General features: G+C 46.2%; 1 protein-coding gene across 9 annotated transcripts in view; it reads left to right on the forward strand.

The window, feature by feature from the left end:
• Positions 1-19,245, forward strand: part of SMOC1 (SPARC related modular calcium binding 1) — a 206,915-nt gene that overhangs the window by 73,015 nt on the left and 114,655 nt on the right. For 5 of the 9 annotated variants that reach the window (XM_083167348.1, XM_083167347.1, XM_083167344.1 and 2 more), the window contains one exon: positions 4,574-4,612. The exons of the other annotated variants lie outside the window; for them this stretch is intronic. In XM_083167348.1, the coding sequence (XP_083023474.1) occupies positions 4,577-4,612 (36 nt within the window). In that variant the 5' untranslated portion in view covers positions 4,574-4,576. The remainder of the gene's footprint in view (positions 1-4,573; positions 4,613-19,245) is intronic. 9 annotated transcript variants of the gene reach the window in all.

Here is a 19,245-nt window from a genome sequence, read left to right on the forward strand (position 1 = left end):
GCCATGAAAGGGGTGGGGCTAGAGGCAGAGCTCAACATCTGAGCCTTGTGTGGGGGCGTGACCATTATGATTACATCATTGTAGCCCCTCCATTGCTGTGCAGAGCCAGTATTAACGGGGGGCCCGGGTAATTAGTACCCCCGCCAGACCAGTACATGGTTAGGTCAGCGTTGCCTACTTTGTGGCTGCCCCCTCCGGGAGAGGGCAGATAGTTCAGTGAGGAGGGGGTGCTGATGGGGCAGAAATTAGGTGGGAAGGGGGAGTCGGTGGTTCATTCAGGCATTGCAATGCTGGTATTTCAGGTGTTGCACGGGGGGAGGGCGATTTGTGTCATTTGCTCCCACGGAGGGGGCGGTCGTTGGTGACTGGCCACATTCCGGGAGGCTTGTGCCCCCCTCTTCGGGAGGGCACCCGATTTTCGGGACCCTTCCGGCCAATCTGAGAGGGTAGGCAACCCTGGGTTACACTGGCATGACCAGTAAAGAGACTATTTGGATCTGTCAGTTTATTACTGTATGAATTAAAGTGTTGCAATGTCAGGTGTAAGATATGGGTTGATTCGCATTCACGTGTTATAGCTGCATGTGTGATAGAGGCAACCCTTTGATTGCCAACATCTCTGTGATCTCTCTGCAAAATATCTGCTAAAAATGCCAGCGTCACTCACATTTGTTATATCAATTCAAATAAAAAAAATTGTAGAGAAAAACCATAAAAAATAATTTCCTATGTAAGGTATATGCTACAGGTCATTATGATGAATAAAAAGGTTTATTCTGCAATTTCCACACCTATTTTGACAAATTCATGTGGCACCCAATGAGTTAATGGTGGTTTTCTTTTCCCCCAATATGGATTATTCAGCTTCTCCATGAATAATGTCAGTAAAAACAAAAAAAAAAAGACCGCTGTAGTGCCACAAAAGCATGCACTTTATTTTTTAAATATTACCCAGAAATCCATACATGCTTTTACTGTACTGTTCTGTGTTTGCAAGCTGCAGCACCCTGAATACAAGTCCCTTTTTTATCCTCTTAACCACAGGACAGCAAACCTTGCAGTTTGGCTCTGGAAACTGAATCCGAACTGTGGGTGGTTTGCAAACCACAATCAAAGTCACCACTTGGTGTTTTTTACCTCCATGTACGGACACTGATCTGAGTATACTCCTTGCATCACTGTGGACGGAGCAGTTGGTGTCAGAATAGGTTGCAAGCACTCAGCGCTGCTCCCATGTGACAAGATGAGCGCAGCCAATTCTCTGCCATGCATCAGGATTAATCCCAGTGTCACAAACCCTAACCGCTTTCTAGCTGGTAAAGTGCCGGCGTTAACAGTAACCATCTGACACCGGCATTAATGCTGACTTTCTTCCAAACATGTCTGTTTAATCTGAGAACAGAGGAGAAATTTAGAAACATAACTTTCAAATTAGATAAAATGGATTTGGCACGTGAAATCTGCCAAGTTACTTTTTTTGTTTGCCTTGCTCCCAGATAGGGATACCAATCTTTTTTCAATCTCAGGATTCGTGATTGATAAATGCTCAATCCAGGGATTCCTGGGATTAGCCTCCCTAATTGGGAAAAAAAACAACACCTCCCCCAATGTGGCCACACATTTACTCACATATGCTGTGGCAGGGTGGGAGGCGGGGGTGCCACCGAAAAGCGGGCTGATGGGGTGGCAGTGATGCCGAGAGCAGTGTGACCTCTGACACGCCGGGGACGCGAACAGTCGGGCAGCGCCTGAACATCCCGGGATTGAAACTCTGGCAATTTTGGGGACAAATCCCAGGATCCCGTCAATCATGTTCATGCATACTTGCCTACCCTCCCGGAATGGCCAGGAGTCTCACGAAAGTCGGGTCCCCCTCCCGGCCCCCCGGGAAGGTGGGCAAGTCTCCCGCATTCCCCCCAGAGTCCCCGCTCCCCCCCCCGGATCTGAGGAAAGAAGTCCCGTAAATCGCAGGTACGGGGGAGGGGGCGGGACTAAAATGACGCAAATCGTTTGCGTGGATTGGGGGTGGGGCTTTGATACATCAGCCTTGTCCCCGCCCCCCGACCTGCACATTTGGTTGTCCTCTCCAGGCTTCTCCCGGAGAGTGACATTAAAAAGTCGGCAAGTATGTGTTCCTGGGATTGGCCATCCTACTCCCAGCTTAGGCCTGTACATGCATCTCATCATTGCCTGTCTGCTATCCTGTGTTCCCCAATTCTTTTACACTGTTCCTGCTTTTCTCTTTGTCTTATCGTTCTCTCTCTCTCTCTGTAACATTTTCACAACACCATAACTACTTGCTTCTTCTATATACCTGTGACCATGCTTGCAAATATATGGAAAGCCCCCAAACCAATCATCAAGCCGTCTGTGTATTGCGGGCCCCCCAATACTCAGAGAAGCCTTGACGATGTGCTTGGGGACTTTCCATATATTTGCAAATATATGGAACCAAGATCTCTGAATTCTTTTACCATGTAGATTTAAATCCTGATTACTGATCCCATTCGGTGAGCTGGGGGAAACAAAACGCCTTTTTTTCTGGCTCAAGATTACCCCCCTTTCACGCACCTGAGTGATATCACTAAACTAATTGAGCATATATACGGATGGTGTAATGGTTAGCATTATTGCCTCACAGCACTGAGGTCATGGGTTGGATTGCCATCCATGGCCCTAACTGTGTGGAGTTTGTATATTCTCCCCGTACTTGCGTGGGTTTCCTCCGGGTACTCCGGTTTCCTCCCACGCTCCAAAAATATACTGGTAGGGTAATTGGCTTCTAACAAAAAAATTATGAACCCTAGAATGTCTGTGTGTGCATGTACATGTGGTAGGGAATATAGATTGTAAGCTCCACTGGGGCAATGACTGATGTGAATGTTGAACTACTCTCTAAAGCGCTGCGGAATATGTGTGCGCTATATAAGAAACTGTTAATAACACTAGCCTACCCTCCTGGAACCTTCAGGAAACACCTGATTTTTTTGGGGGGATAGTCCCTTGCATACCCCAGAAGTGTGGGAAAGCATCCCTCTGTCTAGTGAGAATAATCATGGGAATCCGCAGTCACCGAGGAGAGGGCTTAATGATACAATTCTATGATAATCCTAGGTGTGCGCACATTGAGTGTTAGGGGGGCACAGGCACCCCCTAATGCTGTGCACACCCTAATGAATACCTCCCATTAGCAATACCTTTTATCAAAGACTTCTGCTTTTTAGAATTGTATTCCATTAAAACAAGTGCCCATAAATCAGTTATGTGTGTTTTGCATTGTTAATTGTACTAGACCATTAAGACGGGTTGGGATCATTTGGTCTATTGCATTATGGTAGAAAGTCATTAGGTCGAATCCATTAGGTCGACATGCTAAAAGTTCGACATGATTCTAAGTCGACATGGGAAAAGGTCGACATGATTCTAGGTCGAAAGGTCATTAGTTCGACAGGTCATTAGTTCGACAAGGTCATTAGTTCGACATTGTCTATGTCGACATTCACAAGGTCGACATGGGGTTTTTCACTGTTTTTTTACCTGAATGTCAACACAGTCGACATGGACAAAGTTTAAAGTGCACTGCATCCCCTCGCATCGCTCGCTGCGCTCGCAATGCGTCGGGCACGGTGCCTCGCTACGCTCGGCACACTATTTTATTCTCCCACCACGCCCTAGTGGATGGTAGGGCATGAAATACCGCCTGTCGGCACATGTTGGCTCAAAAAACAGTGAAAAACTCCATGTCGACCTTGTGAATGTCGACATAGACAATGTCGAACTAATGACCTTGTCGAACTAATGACCTGTCGAACTAATGACCTTTCGAACTAGAATCATGTCGACCTTTTCCCATGTCGACCTAGAGTCATGTCGACCTTTTAGCATGTCGACCTAATGGATTCGACCTAATGACTTTCTACCATAATGCAGTAGACCAAATGACCGCATCCCATCACTACATACCTGCGTCATCCATATATGTTTATGACTGTATTTACATGTACTGTTACACAGAGTAATGAGAAAACCCAGGGCTATTTTTCAGCAGGCTCCAGCAGGAACTGAGGCCCTTATTCTAGTTCACTCTTTCTGACAAATATTTCTTAGATGGACAAAACCATGTGCACTGCAGGTGAGGCAGGTGTAAAACCCCACCCAAATCTAATTATCTCTGCACAACTAACACCTGCCTCACCTGCAGTGCACATGGTTTTGTCCATCTAAGAAATATTTGTCAGAAAGAGTGAACTAGAATAAGGGCCTCAGTTCCTGCTGGAGCCTGCTGAAAAATAGCCCTGGAGAAAACTAAAACTGAAATAGGCAGGAGATTATGGTGTGGCTGAGAGATGTTTATATTGTAGTGAGCGCAAATAGATGATGGTAGACACGCCTTATTGGCGGTGCTAGACACACCCAATAGGTGGTGCTGGACCCACCCAATAGGTGGTGCTAGACACTCCCGTTGCACCAGCTAATAAAATGTGCCGCCTATGATGGTAATTGCATAATTTTATCCCCACCCACTATTGAATTATGCGCCTCTTCTCATTTTCCGGCTTCTCCACATCTCTAGGACATGGATCCTGCAGAGGAAGTAGGGAGAGAAGACAAGGTACTTGATTAGGGATCCACAGTATTGAACAGCTGCTGCATCTTTGTACACAGTGGCTGAGCAATAATATGCTAGTGCCAAAGGAGGCATCCTCTGTAAGTGCTCATACACCTGACCTATGCGAGGTATCAGTGGCGTAACTAAGTTTTGGGCGCCCCCCCCCCCCGCCGCTGCCCTGCCAAGCACCCCCAATCCCCCGCTGCCCATGCAAACCCCCCCCCCCAATCCCCTGCAGCCTTACCTATCGCGCTGGTCCCGGCGGCTCCGTTCTTCTTCTGCTGAGGACCACCACAAAATGGCCGCCCCCATACAGCAGACAGTTTCAGAGAACTGTGTGCTATATGGGGGCGGCCATTTTGTGGTGGTCCTCAGCAGAAGAACGGAGCCACCGGGACCAGCGAGATAGGTAAGTCTGCGGGGGATTGGGGGGGGGGGGGGGGGTGTAACTATAGCACCGCAGCCCCCGGCGCCCCCACATGCACAGCGCCCCCCCCCCCCCGCGGTGGCGGGGGCTGCGGTGCTATAGTTACGCCGCTGGGAGGTATCACATGCCTTTCTCACACAGGGCTGGCAACAGAAATCTTGGGGCCCGGAAAACTGATATCTCACCCCCCCCAACTCTGCATGCGGATTTTTATTACATTGCATATTGAATGTATTTTTTTTATTATTAGACATAAACAGATAATCAATATTTACAATGCAATATTATAGGGAAGGGCAGATTGGAGGGCACAGCATTGTGTGTCCTGTGGTTTGGTGCGTTGCATGATGTCACTTAACTCATTAGAACGGGTAGCCAGACAGGTGATTAGTCAGCCATGCTTACAGTCCCGGAGTCCCTCAAAGCCTTGGGCCCCTCAACTGGTCGGGGCCCGGTACGAGTGTCCCCTTTGACCCCCCTGTCGCCTGCCCTGCTCTCACATGCGATACCCTGCCACCTTGGTGCCGGGGAACCACTGGCCAGCAGAACTGCATGCGATGCAGGAGACAGCTGAGGAATAAAATGAAGGCCTAATTTATTCCATGCTTGTTAGCGATCACCCGTCCCAATGTATTGTGGGGGGTAAAGTTCTTAAGGTGACTGCCAGGTGGCTGTGGTAATGTAACTTACTGATGGAACCATTACTTTATGTACATTGTGCTACAGCGCCAGCTGGGCAGCCTAAAGCCAAAGTCTCCATCACCTGCCACATGCACCAGATCCTACATCCCAGGTGTATAAACTTCATTACATGCACATGGGCACTATGGGCAGTATTCAATGAAAAAGTTATCCGTGCATGGAGAGCGTTTTATTTCGCTCTCCATGCACTCTCCGTGTTCCGGAGGGCTCTCTGCCACTCCTGCTCCCTCTATTCAATGTGGCTGATGCTCTCCGCCACTCGCGGAGAGTCTTAACCCCTGCAGGGAGCAGGGAGCTTTCAGGGAGCCGGAAGCAGCCAGAGAGATTAAAGTCTCCCTGGCTGCTCCAGAGGACTGTGGAGGGGAGGGGGGCTCTCCAGGACCCAGGCTGCACCCCCATATAGCCAGCGGGGGACCCAGTATTCACTGCACCCGTTTGTGCATAGTTACGTTTGGGTGCAGTGAATATATGAATATCTAATGAGCGGCTCGAGCGCTCCGGCCCCCTGCTGGCTGCACTGTGAAAAAAAAAAAAAATATTAAAAAATATATTTTTTTAAATTAAATATATATTCATGTGCTATAAGCACATGAATAAAAATAACATGCCCCTTCACAGAAAAAAAAAAACTGATTTTTGACACCAAAATTTAAGAAAAAAACCTTTTAGTTTAAAAGTTCACATTCCAGCTCTCCATCAAAAGATGGAGAATTGCTACACGGAGAGACACGGAGAACATCACTTAGAAAGACGGAGAACATTTTTAACATTGAATAGGGTTGCTCGCTTTTGGAGAGCAAAATGCTCCGTCCAAGGCGAACAAAGCACAAATTCTCCACAAAACACGGAGAACTTTTCTCATTGAATACTGCCCTATGACTGGCAAGTCCCTGAGCGCCCACACGCGTGTGTATAGCTGCATTCTAAGGGGAGATACATGTGTAATAGCCTAGGGCACCTGGAACCTTTAATCGGGATACGGTCATTGGGTCACCAGCAAGTTGTTAGACAGTCATTGGGTCGACACCATTAGGTCGATATGCATTTAAGTCGACATGCAGGAAGGTCGGAATGGGTAAGGTCGACAGGGTCATTAGGTCGACATGGGGTAGGTCAACTGTCAAAAGGTTGACATGGGTATTTTCACTGTTTTTTGAGCCGACATGTGCCGGCAGGTGGTATTTCATGCTCTACCATCCACTAGGGGGGCGTGGTGAGAGAATAAAATAGTGTGCCGAGCATAGCGAAACCCTGTGCTCGAAGCATAGCGAGCACAGCTGTGCACTTTAACCTGTGTCCATGTCGAAAGTGTCGACATTCGGCTAAAAAACAGTGACAAACCCTATGTCGACCTTTCGACTGTCGACCTAACCCATGTAGACCTAATGACCCTGTCGACCTAAATGCATGTCGACCTCATGGTGTTGACCTAATGACTGCCTAACAACTTGCTGGTGAACAACCGATCCACACCCCTTTAATCAGGCCCTGACTTTGACCTTTTGTAAGCAATCCTGGTTTAAAACGATCCCTTGATCCATGTTGTCTTATTGTAAGCGGCAAGTGCACCAATCCTGTTGATTTGTCTGTAGTATCAGTGAGTGCTCCCTTAGAATGGCTGTGGTGCGGAGGAAGTGTGCGGTGGTCCCACAGCTGTGCCCTCTATAGATGAAAGGCTGATGCTATGGCTGCCTTTACACAAAGTGCAGACAGGACTAATGTTAATCCCCGATCAGCCATAAACTCGGCTCAGGAAGCCCTTGGGAATTTTTATGGCGGGGTAGGAAGACCATTAATGCCAAGGCTACAGAAAGGACCGTGATGTAAAATATAGGCGGCTACATCTTCTCAATAGACTGAATGACATTCCCATTGATTGAGTGCTGTATATCATCCAAAACCAGGTATAAATGGCAGCCAATTCCCTGCCCTCATACCCTGAATACACTTACTACAAATTAGTGGCTAATTTCACATTGTGTTTATTAGTGCTTAGAATTATCATTAGTAAATTGAATCCTTATTTGCACTATTTGCATATCGTTAAGAAGTTGTTGTCTGGTTGTTACACAGCAGTTGCAGCTAAATGCCCAAGAATGAATATAGATGTAACTACTGGTTAGTAAGCAACAATGTGAAATAATGTAAAATAAAAAAATATTTATGTTGCGCAACTGTAGTATCTACTTGGAGACTACTGTCCATGGCCAGTTCTACCATCAGGCAGCAGTCTGGGTCCCTGGGATCTGGGGGGGGGGGGGGAGGGGAATTGGAATGGCCACCAAGTCTCATCACTGTTAAGGGCATGGCCAGCACTCTGTGTGCTGCTGGCCATGACCCCTGACGCTGGGTATTGGTGGCAGTATTCGAATTGAGGGGGGGGGGGGGGGGGGGCGACCAACCCCCAGAGATTGGTGATTCTGGAAAGCTGCCAGTCATTGGGTCTCCTTGTTGCTCCTTGGACCTCAGTGAAGTAAAGTGGTGTTGGCACCTTGCAGCATCACTTTACTGCACCAGGTTTCACAGAAGCAGCAGAGAGCCGTGGTGATGGCAGCTCTCACCAAGTACTGATCACCAGACCCTGGGTAGACGCAGGGGTTAAAGTGGGGTAGAACGGAGTTCCAACACCTGTAATGGTAGGGGGAACTCCGTTCCACCTCCACCACAGCCCTACACCGTTATTACAACAGAAAAGCCTGTCCCAGCGGCTTCCTTTTCTGGCACGGTGTCTGTGATGTCATACCATCTCCTTGCTAAAGAGAGAAGAGGAAGGTTATGAAAGGACAGAGATAGATAACTATAAAGGGCACTTACTGTGGACATTTTGTGTAAGGAATACTACTGCTGTGGGCGTTATGGAGGTTATTGTAATTTGTTTGCACAGGGGACCGATGTTTTACTACAGTGCAGTGGCGTAACTATAGCACCGCAGCCCCCGCCACCGCGGGGGGGCGCTGTGCATATGGGGGCGCCGGGGGCTGCGGTGCTATAGTTACAACTCCCCCCAATCCCCCCGCAGGCTTACCTATTTCGCTGGTCCCGGCGGCTCCGTACTTCTGCTGAGGACCACCACAAAATGGCCGCCCCCATACAGCAGACAGAAACTGTCTGCTGTATGGGGGCGGCCATTTTGTGGTGGTCCTCAGCAGAAGAACGGAGCCGCCGGGACCAGCGCGAAAGGTAAGGCTGCGGGGGATTGGGGGGGTTTGCATGGGCGGTGGGGGGCGCCCCCCCCTAACGGCAGGGGGGCGCCCAAAACGTAGCTACAGCGCATGCGCATTTCTGCGCATGTACATTGCTGGGTGCAAACGGACACGGCGAACTGCTAGTTCGCATCCACCAGTGTGGGTGGGGGGCATGGGGCGGCAGCGAGGGGATGCGCCCGTGGGAACGCCCCGCATTTCATGGTGTTCCCATGAAAATGCTGCACATGCTGGACATCACCGAATGTCAGCTGCCCGCCCTGTTCCCGTACAGGGAACACGCAAAACTTAGGCACCGGAGAGTTCCTTTGTTTTGCAGACTCAGTCCAAGTCATTCGATGTTCTGCGACCATTATATGATTTGGTCCCTGTACCCAAGGCTGCAAATGGATTTTTATGCAAAACATCCTTTTGCAGCCATGTGGGCGAAGTCGGTGAATGAGGAGGGGGGGGGGGGGGGCAGCTGTGCGAGAGGCGGGCAAATTGGCAAGCAAACACTTTATTTATCACAATGACCTGTAATTAGGGATGCCAATCCCGGGGCATGTTTTTAATCCGGGGACTCGGGATTGAAAAATGCTCAATCCTGGGATTCCTGGCAGAGGCGTAACTAGACATTCATAGGCCCCTATTTAGCAACGGTTGGTAACAAATGAATATAACACATATACATTAGACTGTAAAGATGGGCCCCCTTTAGCTCTGGGCCCCATAGCAGTTGCACCCCTTGCACCTATGGTAGTTACGCCTTTGATTCCTGGGTTTCCAGGATTGGCATCTGTTATAAAAAATAAATAAACATCCAGGGCCGGCTCTACCACTAGGCAGCTTTAGGCAGCTGCCTAGGGTGCCAGGAACTGGGGGCGCCATCGAGTCTGAATTTTGGGATAGAGTCAGTTAACTATGTGGTTGCACCGCAGAGTTCCAGTATAAGAGCAGTGGTCACACTTGGATCCTGCTGTGAACCACACAGGTGCTCCTGGACATGCAGATGCCCCTCCTGTGCTGTTAGTTCAGAGGCCGGCAACTCCAGTGCCTCAGGGAGTTGCCTCCCTGAGGGGGCAGTAGGATGATGTATTGCCTAGGGTGCTGAGAAACCTTACACCGGCCCTGTAAACATCCCCTTACTTACATAGGCGGGTGGCAGTAGAGCGGACAGCTGCAGTTGCGCAGCGTGACCTCTGACCACATAACCACTGGGCAGGGCAGCCTCTGAGCATGTGTAATCCCAGGGTTAAAAACTCTAATCCCAAAATTGAAATCAGCTATTTTGGGGCCAAGTCCCGCCGATCCCAATCCCGAATTGGCCACCCTGTAATGTTATTTTATATACTGTAGGAAGTATCTTTTCTTTTTTTACAAAACATTGTTTAGTTGAATTCATTTAACAAATGTGAGTGATGCTGGCCTCTTTATGACTATTTTGCACATTTCTCACAGAGATAATGGTACTCAGAGTTTAGGGCATGCATGTCCAAACTGTGGCCCTCCAGCTGTTGTGAAACTACACGTCCCAGCATGCATTGCCATGGTTTTAGCATTCCCTAATAGCAAAACTGTGGCAAGGCATGATGGGACTTGTAGTTTGGACATGCCTGGTAGTGGGAGAGGGTGAAAATACTTAGAAAACAGAACAGAATCCTCAGAGGCTTTCTGACAGCCGGCCATTTAACCCTTAACCTCATTACTGTGAGGGAGATGTGCTGGGTTTTTTTTAAAAACTTTAAATACAAAGAAAATGCTTGTCTGGGTGTATTCATAAATGTGTTGTTCTATTCTAGTACACTTAAGGTGCCCACACACTTGAAAGATCTGCGATCATAAGATATGCGCATAAATTAGCCTTCAAATCTTTTGTCTGATCTGGACAAAAGATTTCAGGCAAGCGCACATCTTTACCAAAGATTTTTCTTAAGATCCCGTGTGCGTTCCTATGGATCTTTTGTTAAATCTTCTGATCTTTTGTGCAGCACGTAAGATCAGAAGATTTAGCAAAAGATCCACGGGAGCAAGCATCGGCCGATTTTCGACCGATTTAAGGTGCCCACACACTAGAACGATTTTTGGTCCGATTGGCCGATTTTCGATATATCGGCCGATATTTACCGATAATCGGTCGAAAATCGTCCGATGCTCGCTCCCGTGGATCTTTTGCTAAATCTTCTGATCTTACGTGCTGCACAAAAGATCAGAAGATTTAACAAAAGATCCATAGGAACGCACACGGGATCTTAAGAAAAATCTTTGGTAAAGATGTGCGCTTGCCTGAAATCTTTTGTTCAGATCGGACAAAAGATTTGAAGGCTAATTTATGCGCACATCTTATGATCGCAGATCTTTCTAGTGTGTGGGTACCTTAACATCTAGGATACATCTTATAAAACCTTTAGTTGTGTTTACCAGTGGCGGATTCAGGGGGGGGGGCACCCGGGCACGTGCCCCCCCTGTCATTTATTTTGTATCTGAGGACCAGGGCTTTCCAACGAGCCCAGCCCCGTGTCTCTAGTCCCCCGGGAACCGAAGATATTGCCTGGCAAACCTGTAACGTTTTTTCCCCATAGGATAATATGGGACCCGTCAATTCCAACCCCCACCCGGTTCCGACGGCTGCCAGTTCCCGTCCTGGCATCTCAGAAGCTTGTGGTTGATATCATTCAATTCCAAATCGCTTGGCCTTCAATATGATACCAGGCTGGTCCAAATCGGTCAATCGGTTCCAGAGATAATGCGTGTAAACCGAATTTTTTATTTTTGAAATGTAATTTCATGGCTGTTCATGATTTTGAGGGCAGATTACTCTGGAACCAAACGTTCCAGTTTCACTGGACCAAAATCATTCAAAGCCAACTCAAAAGTTCTTCAATATAATACTTGTCTCATGTAAATGGGTCAGTTGGTTCCAAAGATATAGCCGGTTAAATGAGATAACTGGTTAAAGGGGGGAGGGGTGGTTTTCTCTCCCCCTCACACCAGAAAATGCAGGGACTAGGCTGGTGTAAAAGGGGCCAACCTGGGAATGCATTTTCTGGTGTAAAAGGGGTATTATTTCAAATAGCCGGGACCTGCAGTGCTCTGAATACAGCCAGGCTCTGCCACTGTCAGTGGCTATCACTTCTGCCTGGCGGCGGCTGTCCCCCATTTACCACGAGCATGTATTCCCCCTTGGCAATGAGCATGTAATCCCACTTGGCAACGAGCATGGAACCTCTGGCAATGAGCATGGAACCCTTGGCAATGAGCATGTAGAGAAGCAGCACTTATGTCGCATAATTTTTAATAGGCATTATGGTGTTTGGCATAACACATAATGGACATAATGGCGTGTAACTTAACGTGTAATGGATATTATGGTGTAAATGTTTAATAAGCGCCTTTGGTGGACAATGTCCCTGTTTATGAAGTGTATTGTGAATTTTGGCTTAATCTGTGTGGCATTATGTGAATTCTGGCTCAATCCATGTGGCATTATGTGAATTTTGTCTCAATCCGTGTGGCATTATGTGAATTTTGGCTCAACCCATGTGGCATTATAAGAATTTATGTGAATTTTGACACAATCCATGTGGCATTATTTGAATTTTGGCTCAATCCATGTGGCATTGTGTGTAAGGGGCAAGTATAATGGGGTCTAGTATTTTGTTGCATAATGTGTAGAAGTTGTATATGGTGTTGACACGCCCCCTGTTGAGTGGCCACACACCCTTTTCTGGAGCGCGCCTTTGGCGCGCGCACAACTACATCCTTCACTTTTGTCGCCATGGTGGGCCTCCGTACTTTAAATGCCAGGGCCTATTTTTAATTCCATTCCAACCCTCTCCTGCCGCTCTCTTAACATGTACACTGGCACCATTAAAACCGCCCCTCCCCCACCCAAACCCTTTTTTATCATGGTGCCCCCCCTGTCATTTTATCCTGGATCCGCCCCTGGTGTTTACCTAAAACTGGAAAGCAAGCCCGGGAACTGCCAGTACTTTGATAGGCATTGTTATATGGTAAAGTAAACTAATTAGTCTATGAATATCCAGCAATTAGTATATTTTTTGCCTTTGCTGATTCTTCCTTCCATATGTGACAACATGCATGAATTTATTGGTTTATAGATCTTTCTTTCCAATGTGTGTTTTTAAACATCCATTTTTAGCTTGATGGAAACACCGGATCCTTTGTGTGGGTCTTTGGTTGGTTATATGTTTATTGTTATATTGGTATTTGTGTTCTTTGCACAACTTCTGTGCAGAATTAATCCTATCTGCAGTTCTGCAAATTGACTCGCCTATTGTGTCTCCTGTGTTATCACAACTAACTGATTTGTAGGTAAATGATATATTTGTGTGCAAAGTGATCTCATTACTCTTCCGTCATTTGTCTATAAATATTTAGTGAGACACATGGACAGAGGTTGGTTTGAACAAAGATTACCACCCGTAGGCCCATTTACTCAGGATTGCATATACAGTGGTCCCCCATTCTTTTGTTTGAGAGGTCCTTAATATTTGCGGCTAACCCCCCCCCCCTCAATGGATGTTTTCGGTGAATCTTTTGCTTGCAAATTGCGATGAGGGGCCCGGCAAACATGGCAGCCTTGCCCTGTGCGGGGCAGTTTAATGCCGGCAGTTGCAGTTTTGTGAAGTTTTGGAACTAAAGCTGAATTAGGCCCAATATTCTGTCTTTATAAACAAATAAGTAATAATTGAATATAATTAATTGACATAGTTATGCACAAACTATGTTTTCTCCATATCCCAGCCTTTGTGAAGCCAAGAGGATCCTGATCAACAGTCACATCACTGAAATAGATCCATTCCTTTTTGGACGAATTAGTAAAGCCATATGGGAGATTACCGCTGTACCGCAAAGTGTATCCATTCATCGGTCAGTCCTATGGGATGCATGTGCTGGACATAAATGCCAGTAGGTCGATGTGACCAATCTGGTCAGAGGCGGAACTACCATTGGTGCACAGGGTCCCATGAGGACTAAGGGGCTCACTGCTGCCCCCTGTCACCTACTGTTCTCCCTATCACACTCTGCCTCTCCCTGTCACCCACTGCCATGTTACATATTGTAAACTTGGGTTAGGGTGGAGGAGGGGGTTCTAAATTATATTTTTTGCACCAGGGCCTACAACCCACAAGTTCCACCACTGAATCTGGTCACCCATGTGTGTAGTCAATATGGTACCCCATACATCCAGTCACTCTGGTCTAAGTGGCTGGATGGGCCCCTCTAATACTTCTATAGATTCAGGAAGGGCCATAACCCGGGGAATGCAAGAAGTGCCTACACCACAGTGTGGGCACTATAACTGCCCCGTGGCATGTGCATTTGACTTGCAGAGTACTTGGTACCGCACCCTGCAGCTTGTAGAGACGCCCAGAGCATCCTTGGGCTGATCATTGCACTCGCCCTGCTCCCGACCACCAGGGACAATGCATGCGGCGCAGGAAACCTATGGGAAGAAGTAACACAACTGATAGGATAACACACCTACAATAGAACCGTTTTTGAAAATCCAAACCCAACTGCATTATATGGGTTATTGCTTATAGCAACTGCACTCGTTAAATCCAATGATCTGACAATGCTTCTCTAAAGCTCACATTAATGACTATGGTTTGCCAGCAATTTCCAAGTCACAATGCCAACACAGCTCCGTCATTTTGGCAGAACAGCAGATCCACTCCCATTTCTTTACTGTCTGTTAAATGGTTAATAATAATAGATATAACCAAGCGCAGGGCACTAGTGACGGTCCCAGCTTCCGTTTAAGAGGGATACTCAGCCCTCACAGAATACAAAAAACATCTACACCAAGTAAACGGCGCTAATGGACCACACTAATTAGTAATCAAAAAATGTATAAATTTATTAAAAATTAATTAAATGAAATATACACAACAATACAAACAATACCACCGGCCGGTAGAGCTATTAAAATGTGCACAATAATTTCTGGCCATAAAAAAGACAAGAAAAAAAAGGCTTCTTTCATTAGGCTATGATGTATGCCTTAGACTCATTATTCCATTGCCTTTATAACTAGGTTTGCCCAATTAGGCTGCAGCATAAAGTGAATTTGAAGCTTGGTAACTTAGAATCCTCTCAATAATTAGACAGTCCCAGAGAACTTTTTGCAACACTTTGATGGTTATAGATATTAACTGCAAGCGTGTTAGTCAGTCATACAATAAGGCTCAAATGCAAGGCAGCCTTTGAAATTGCTCCATATGAAAACTGCAGGTGCTCATTCATTCAAGCAAAGCAGCGTATTAGAATAAGGAATGGTATGATACTTATGCTTTTCAGCGAGTGCAGCACTTTGTTGCCCACAAATAGGTGAGGGTTTGCTGGCCTGAAGCGGGTCCCCAGCTGCTGGTCTTCCCAATTCTGCAGCTTCTTTCTAGGACTCCCGGCTCCGGCAGATGTCTCCCCAGCTCACGTGGTGTTTGGTTTGTTTGCGGAAGTGACGTTTGATGACGCGTTTCCCCGCCTTCTGGTCAGCGGCTTCATCAGTTAAATGGTTAACCCCAATTAGTTGAGCCGCAAAGTAATTTTTGCCTAGTACTGATTATTGGGTTCTAGTTGATAATGTATTTCAACTTAAAATTTTTATTAATTTTTCCATGGTTAACAGTGAATCAGGTTAATAATATAGAAGTATTGGCTAGATTAATACCACAACGTCTAGTTTATAACTTGGTTGTGAGCTTGAAGAATACAGTCTTGGCCAGTCACAGGAGAAGGGTGTGTGCTTTATGGCACATTTCTAGGTATTTGTTAATTAGGTTTCTATTTCTTTGATGTTTCTATTATTTTGTCCTGTATTATATTAGACAGCATAGTTAGTGTGGTGGTTATGGATACTACCTCGCATTAACTGAGTCTACAAATTCTTGTGTGCGCTTCCTCCAGGTTCTCTGTTTTCCTCTGACAATCCAAAAACATACTGGTAGGTTAATTTTGCTTCTGGAAAAAAATGAACCCTTGCGTGTGGTGATGTGGTAGTGAATACGGATTGAACCTCAGGTCTTTGTAAGGATATTGAACCCTGTTTGACCCTTTGGTCTTTGTAAAGATATTGGTATGCTTATCCCAAGCATTTTTCAGTTGCTCTACTGTCTTAGCCTCTACCCAGAGGTGGAACTACCATTGCAGCAGGTGCAGTGCACCAAGGCCCCTGAGTAATAAGGAGACCAATACTGCTCCTGACACCATCTTTTTGTCACCCTCTCCCTCTTCCTGTCACCCACTGCCATGTTGCATATTGTGAATTTGGGTTGGGGTCGAGGGCTCAATTATATTTTTGCACCTGGCCCCAAAACCCACTGCCACTGCGTCTGCCACTGCATCTGCCACCTTGGATTGAAGGCTATTGTACCTATCTACTACCTTTTTTCTGTGATTTCAATTTTCCATATATTTCTAGTACTTCTCTTGCTTTAAATAATTTCTTCCTCCTGTAATGTTAGGAAAAGTGGTGGGGCTGCAGATCCACCTACATACTGCAGAGGGGAACCGCTTAGTACATATAAACATACAGTTGTGCTCATAAGTTTACATACCCTTGCAGAATTTGTGATTTTCTGTCCATTTGTCAGAGAATATGAATGATAACTCACAAACTTTTCTTTCACTCATGGTTAGTGGTCTGGTGAAGCCATTTATTGTCAAACAACTGTGTTTACTCTTTTTTAAATCATAATGACAACACAAACTACCCAAATGACCCTGATCAAAAGTTTGCATACCCTGGAGATTTTGGCCTGATAACATGCACACAAGTTGACACAAATGGGTTTGAATAGCTACTAAGGGTAACCATCCTTACCTGTGATCTGTTTGCTTGTAATCAGTGTGTGTGTGTGTGTGTGTGTGTGTGTGTGTGTGTGTGTGTGTGTATAAAAGGTCAGTGAGTTTCTGGTCTCCTGAAAGACCCTTGCATCTTTCATCCAGTGCTACACTGACATGTCTGGATTCTGAGTCATGGGGAAAGCAAAAGGATTGTCAAAGGATCTGCAGGAAAAGGTAAATGAACTGTATAAAACAGGAAAGGGATATAAAAAGATATCCAAGCAATTGAGAATGCCAATTAGTGTTCAAACTCTAACAAGAAGTGGAAATGAGGCAGTCTATGGAAACCAAATAACGTTCAGGTAGACCAACAAAAATTTCAGCCACAACTGGCAGGAAAATTGTTCGGGATGCAAAGAAAATCCACAAATAGCTTCAGCTGAGATACAGGACTCTATGAAAAAAAGTGATGTGGTTGTTTCAAGATGCGCAATAAGGAGACATTTGAAGAAAAATTGGCTGCATGGTCGAGTCACCATAAGAAAGCCATTACTACGCAAATGCCACAAAGCATCCCACTTACAATACTCCAAACAGCACAGAGACAAGCCTCAAAACGTCTGGAACAAAGTCATTTGGAGTGATGAGACCAAAATGTAACCTTTTGGCCACAACCATAAAGTTACATTTGGAGAGGAGTCAACAAGGTCTATGATCAAGGGCGTAATTACCATAGGTGCAAGGGGTGCAGCTGCTATGGGGCCGAGAGCTGAAGGGGCCCATCATTACTGTCTAAATAATATGTTGTACATTTATCACCATCAGTTGCTAAATAGGGGGCCCTTAGAAACTTTTGCTATGGGGCTTATGAATATCTAGTTACGCCCCTGCCTATGATGAAAGGTACACTATTCCTACTGTGAAACACAGAGGTTGGTGTCTGATGTTTTGGGGGTGTGTGAGCTACAAAGGCACTGGAAACTTGGTTAAAATTGATGGCAAGATGAATGCAGCATGTTATCAGAAAATACTGGAGGGAAATTTGCACTCATCAGCCCGGAAGCTGCACATGGGATGTACTTGGATGTTCCAACATGACAATGATCCAAAACACAAGGCCAAGTCAACCTGTCATTGGCTACAGCAGAATAAAGTGAAGGTTCTGGAGTGGCCATCTCAGTCTCCTAACTTTAATATCATTGAGCCACTCTGGGGAGATCTCAAACATGCAGTTCATGCAAGACAGCCCAAGAATTTACAGGAACTGGAGGCTTTTTGCCAAGAAGAATGGGCAGCTTTACCATCTGAGAAAATAAAGAGCCTCATCCACAACTACCACAAAAGACTTCAAGCTGTCATTGTTGTTAAAGGGGCCAATACACAGTATTAAGAACAGGGGTATGTAAACTTTTGATCAGGGTCATTTGGGTATGTTCTCTGACAAATGGCCAGAAAATCACAAATTCTGCTAGGCTATGTAAACTTATGAGCACAACTGTACATGTTATGATATATATACAGTAATATATGTAATGGCTGATTCCACCCATTGATCAGCAGTGCTGTGTGAATCAGACATCATGCAGCACCTGGGACTCAGTGTAATCAGTGGCTGCCCATTAATTTGTATGGGCTTTTTTTTTTTTAAGTGCTCCTGCTGGCGCTTCACGGCTCCCTGGTTCCCTCTGCTGCTCCCTCGGTCCTGCTCTCTGGTAGCCGGCATCCCCCACCTGTTGCCATCCCCCGCTCCCTGGTCCCCTCGCCTGCGTCCGCCGCCCCCCTGCTCTCTCCATCTGCAGCTTCCCGGGAGTTGCATGTGATAAATTGCATGCAAAACTTGACAGGTTTGGTATGATTTATCTACAATCAATATCCCAACGGTCAAAATATCGACAAGGTCAAAATACCGACATGGTCAAAATACCTACATCTAAAATATAGGCAGGTCAAAAATTAGACGCATGTTTTTCAGATTTTTTTGGGTCTGTATGTTGACATAGGTCGACATGAACACCGTGCTTCGGGCATTATATTCCCCCTCCATGTCCACTGGGATGGTAAAGTATGTACAAGTCGGTATTTTGACCGTCAGGATTTTGATTGTAGGTAAATTGACCGCATCCCAACTTGACACATGAAGTGCATAATCTTGTGTGACTAAGTCAGACTAATGCATTAAGGCCTTAAGGTTTCACACTCCCCCCTAATCCTGCCCCCAGACTGCCATTGGCTAGTTTCACACGAGTCAGGGGGCAGGCCTTGGAGGAGTCTGATTCCTTGTTCTGAGTTCCAAGTGCCGCTCCCTGGATGAACCACCCAGCACATACATTACATAAATCAGAGCATGTATGTTAATGTATGTGCCAAGTGGTCCCTCCCCTCAAGGGAGTAGCGTACTATTTAAAACATTGGTCAACTGGCCCCTCACTTAGGGCCTTATTTTGGTTCATTCTTTCTGACAAAATCCTTCTTAGATGGACAAAACCATGTGCACTGCAGGGGGGCAGATCTAA

The sequence above is a fragment of the Crinia signifera genome, chromosome 12 (genome assembly GCF_055691185.1).
Source record: "Crinia signifera chromosome 12, ASM5569118v1, whole genome shotgun sequence".
NCBI lineage: Eukaryota > Metazoa > Chordata > Amphibia > Anura > Myobatrachidae > Crinia > Crinia signifera.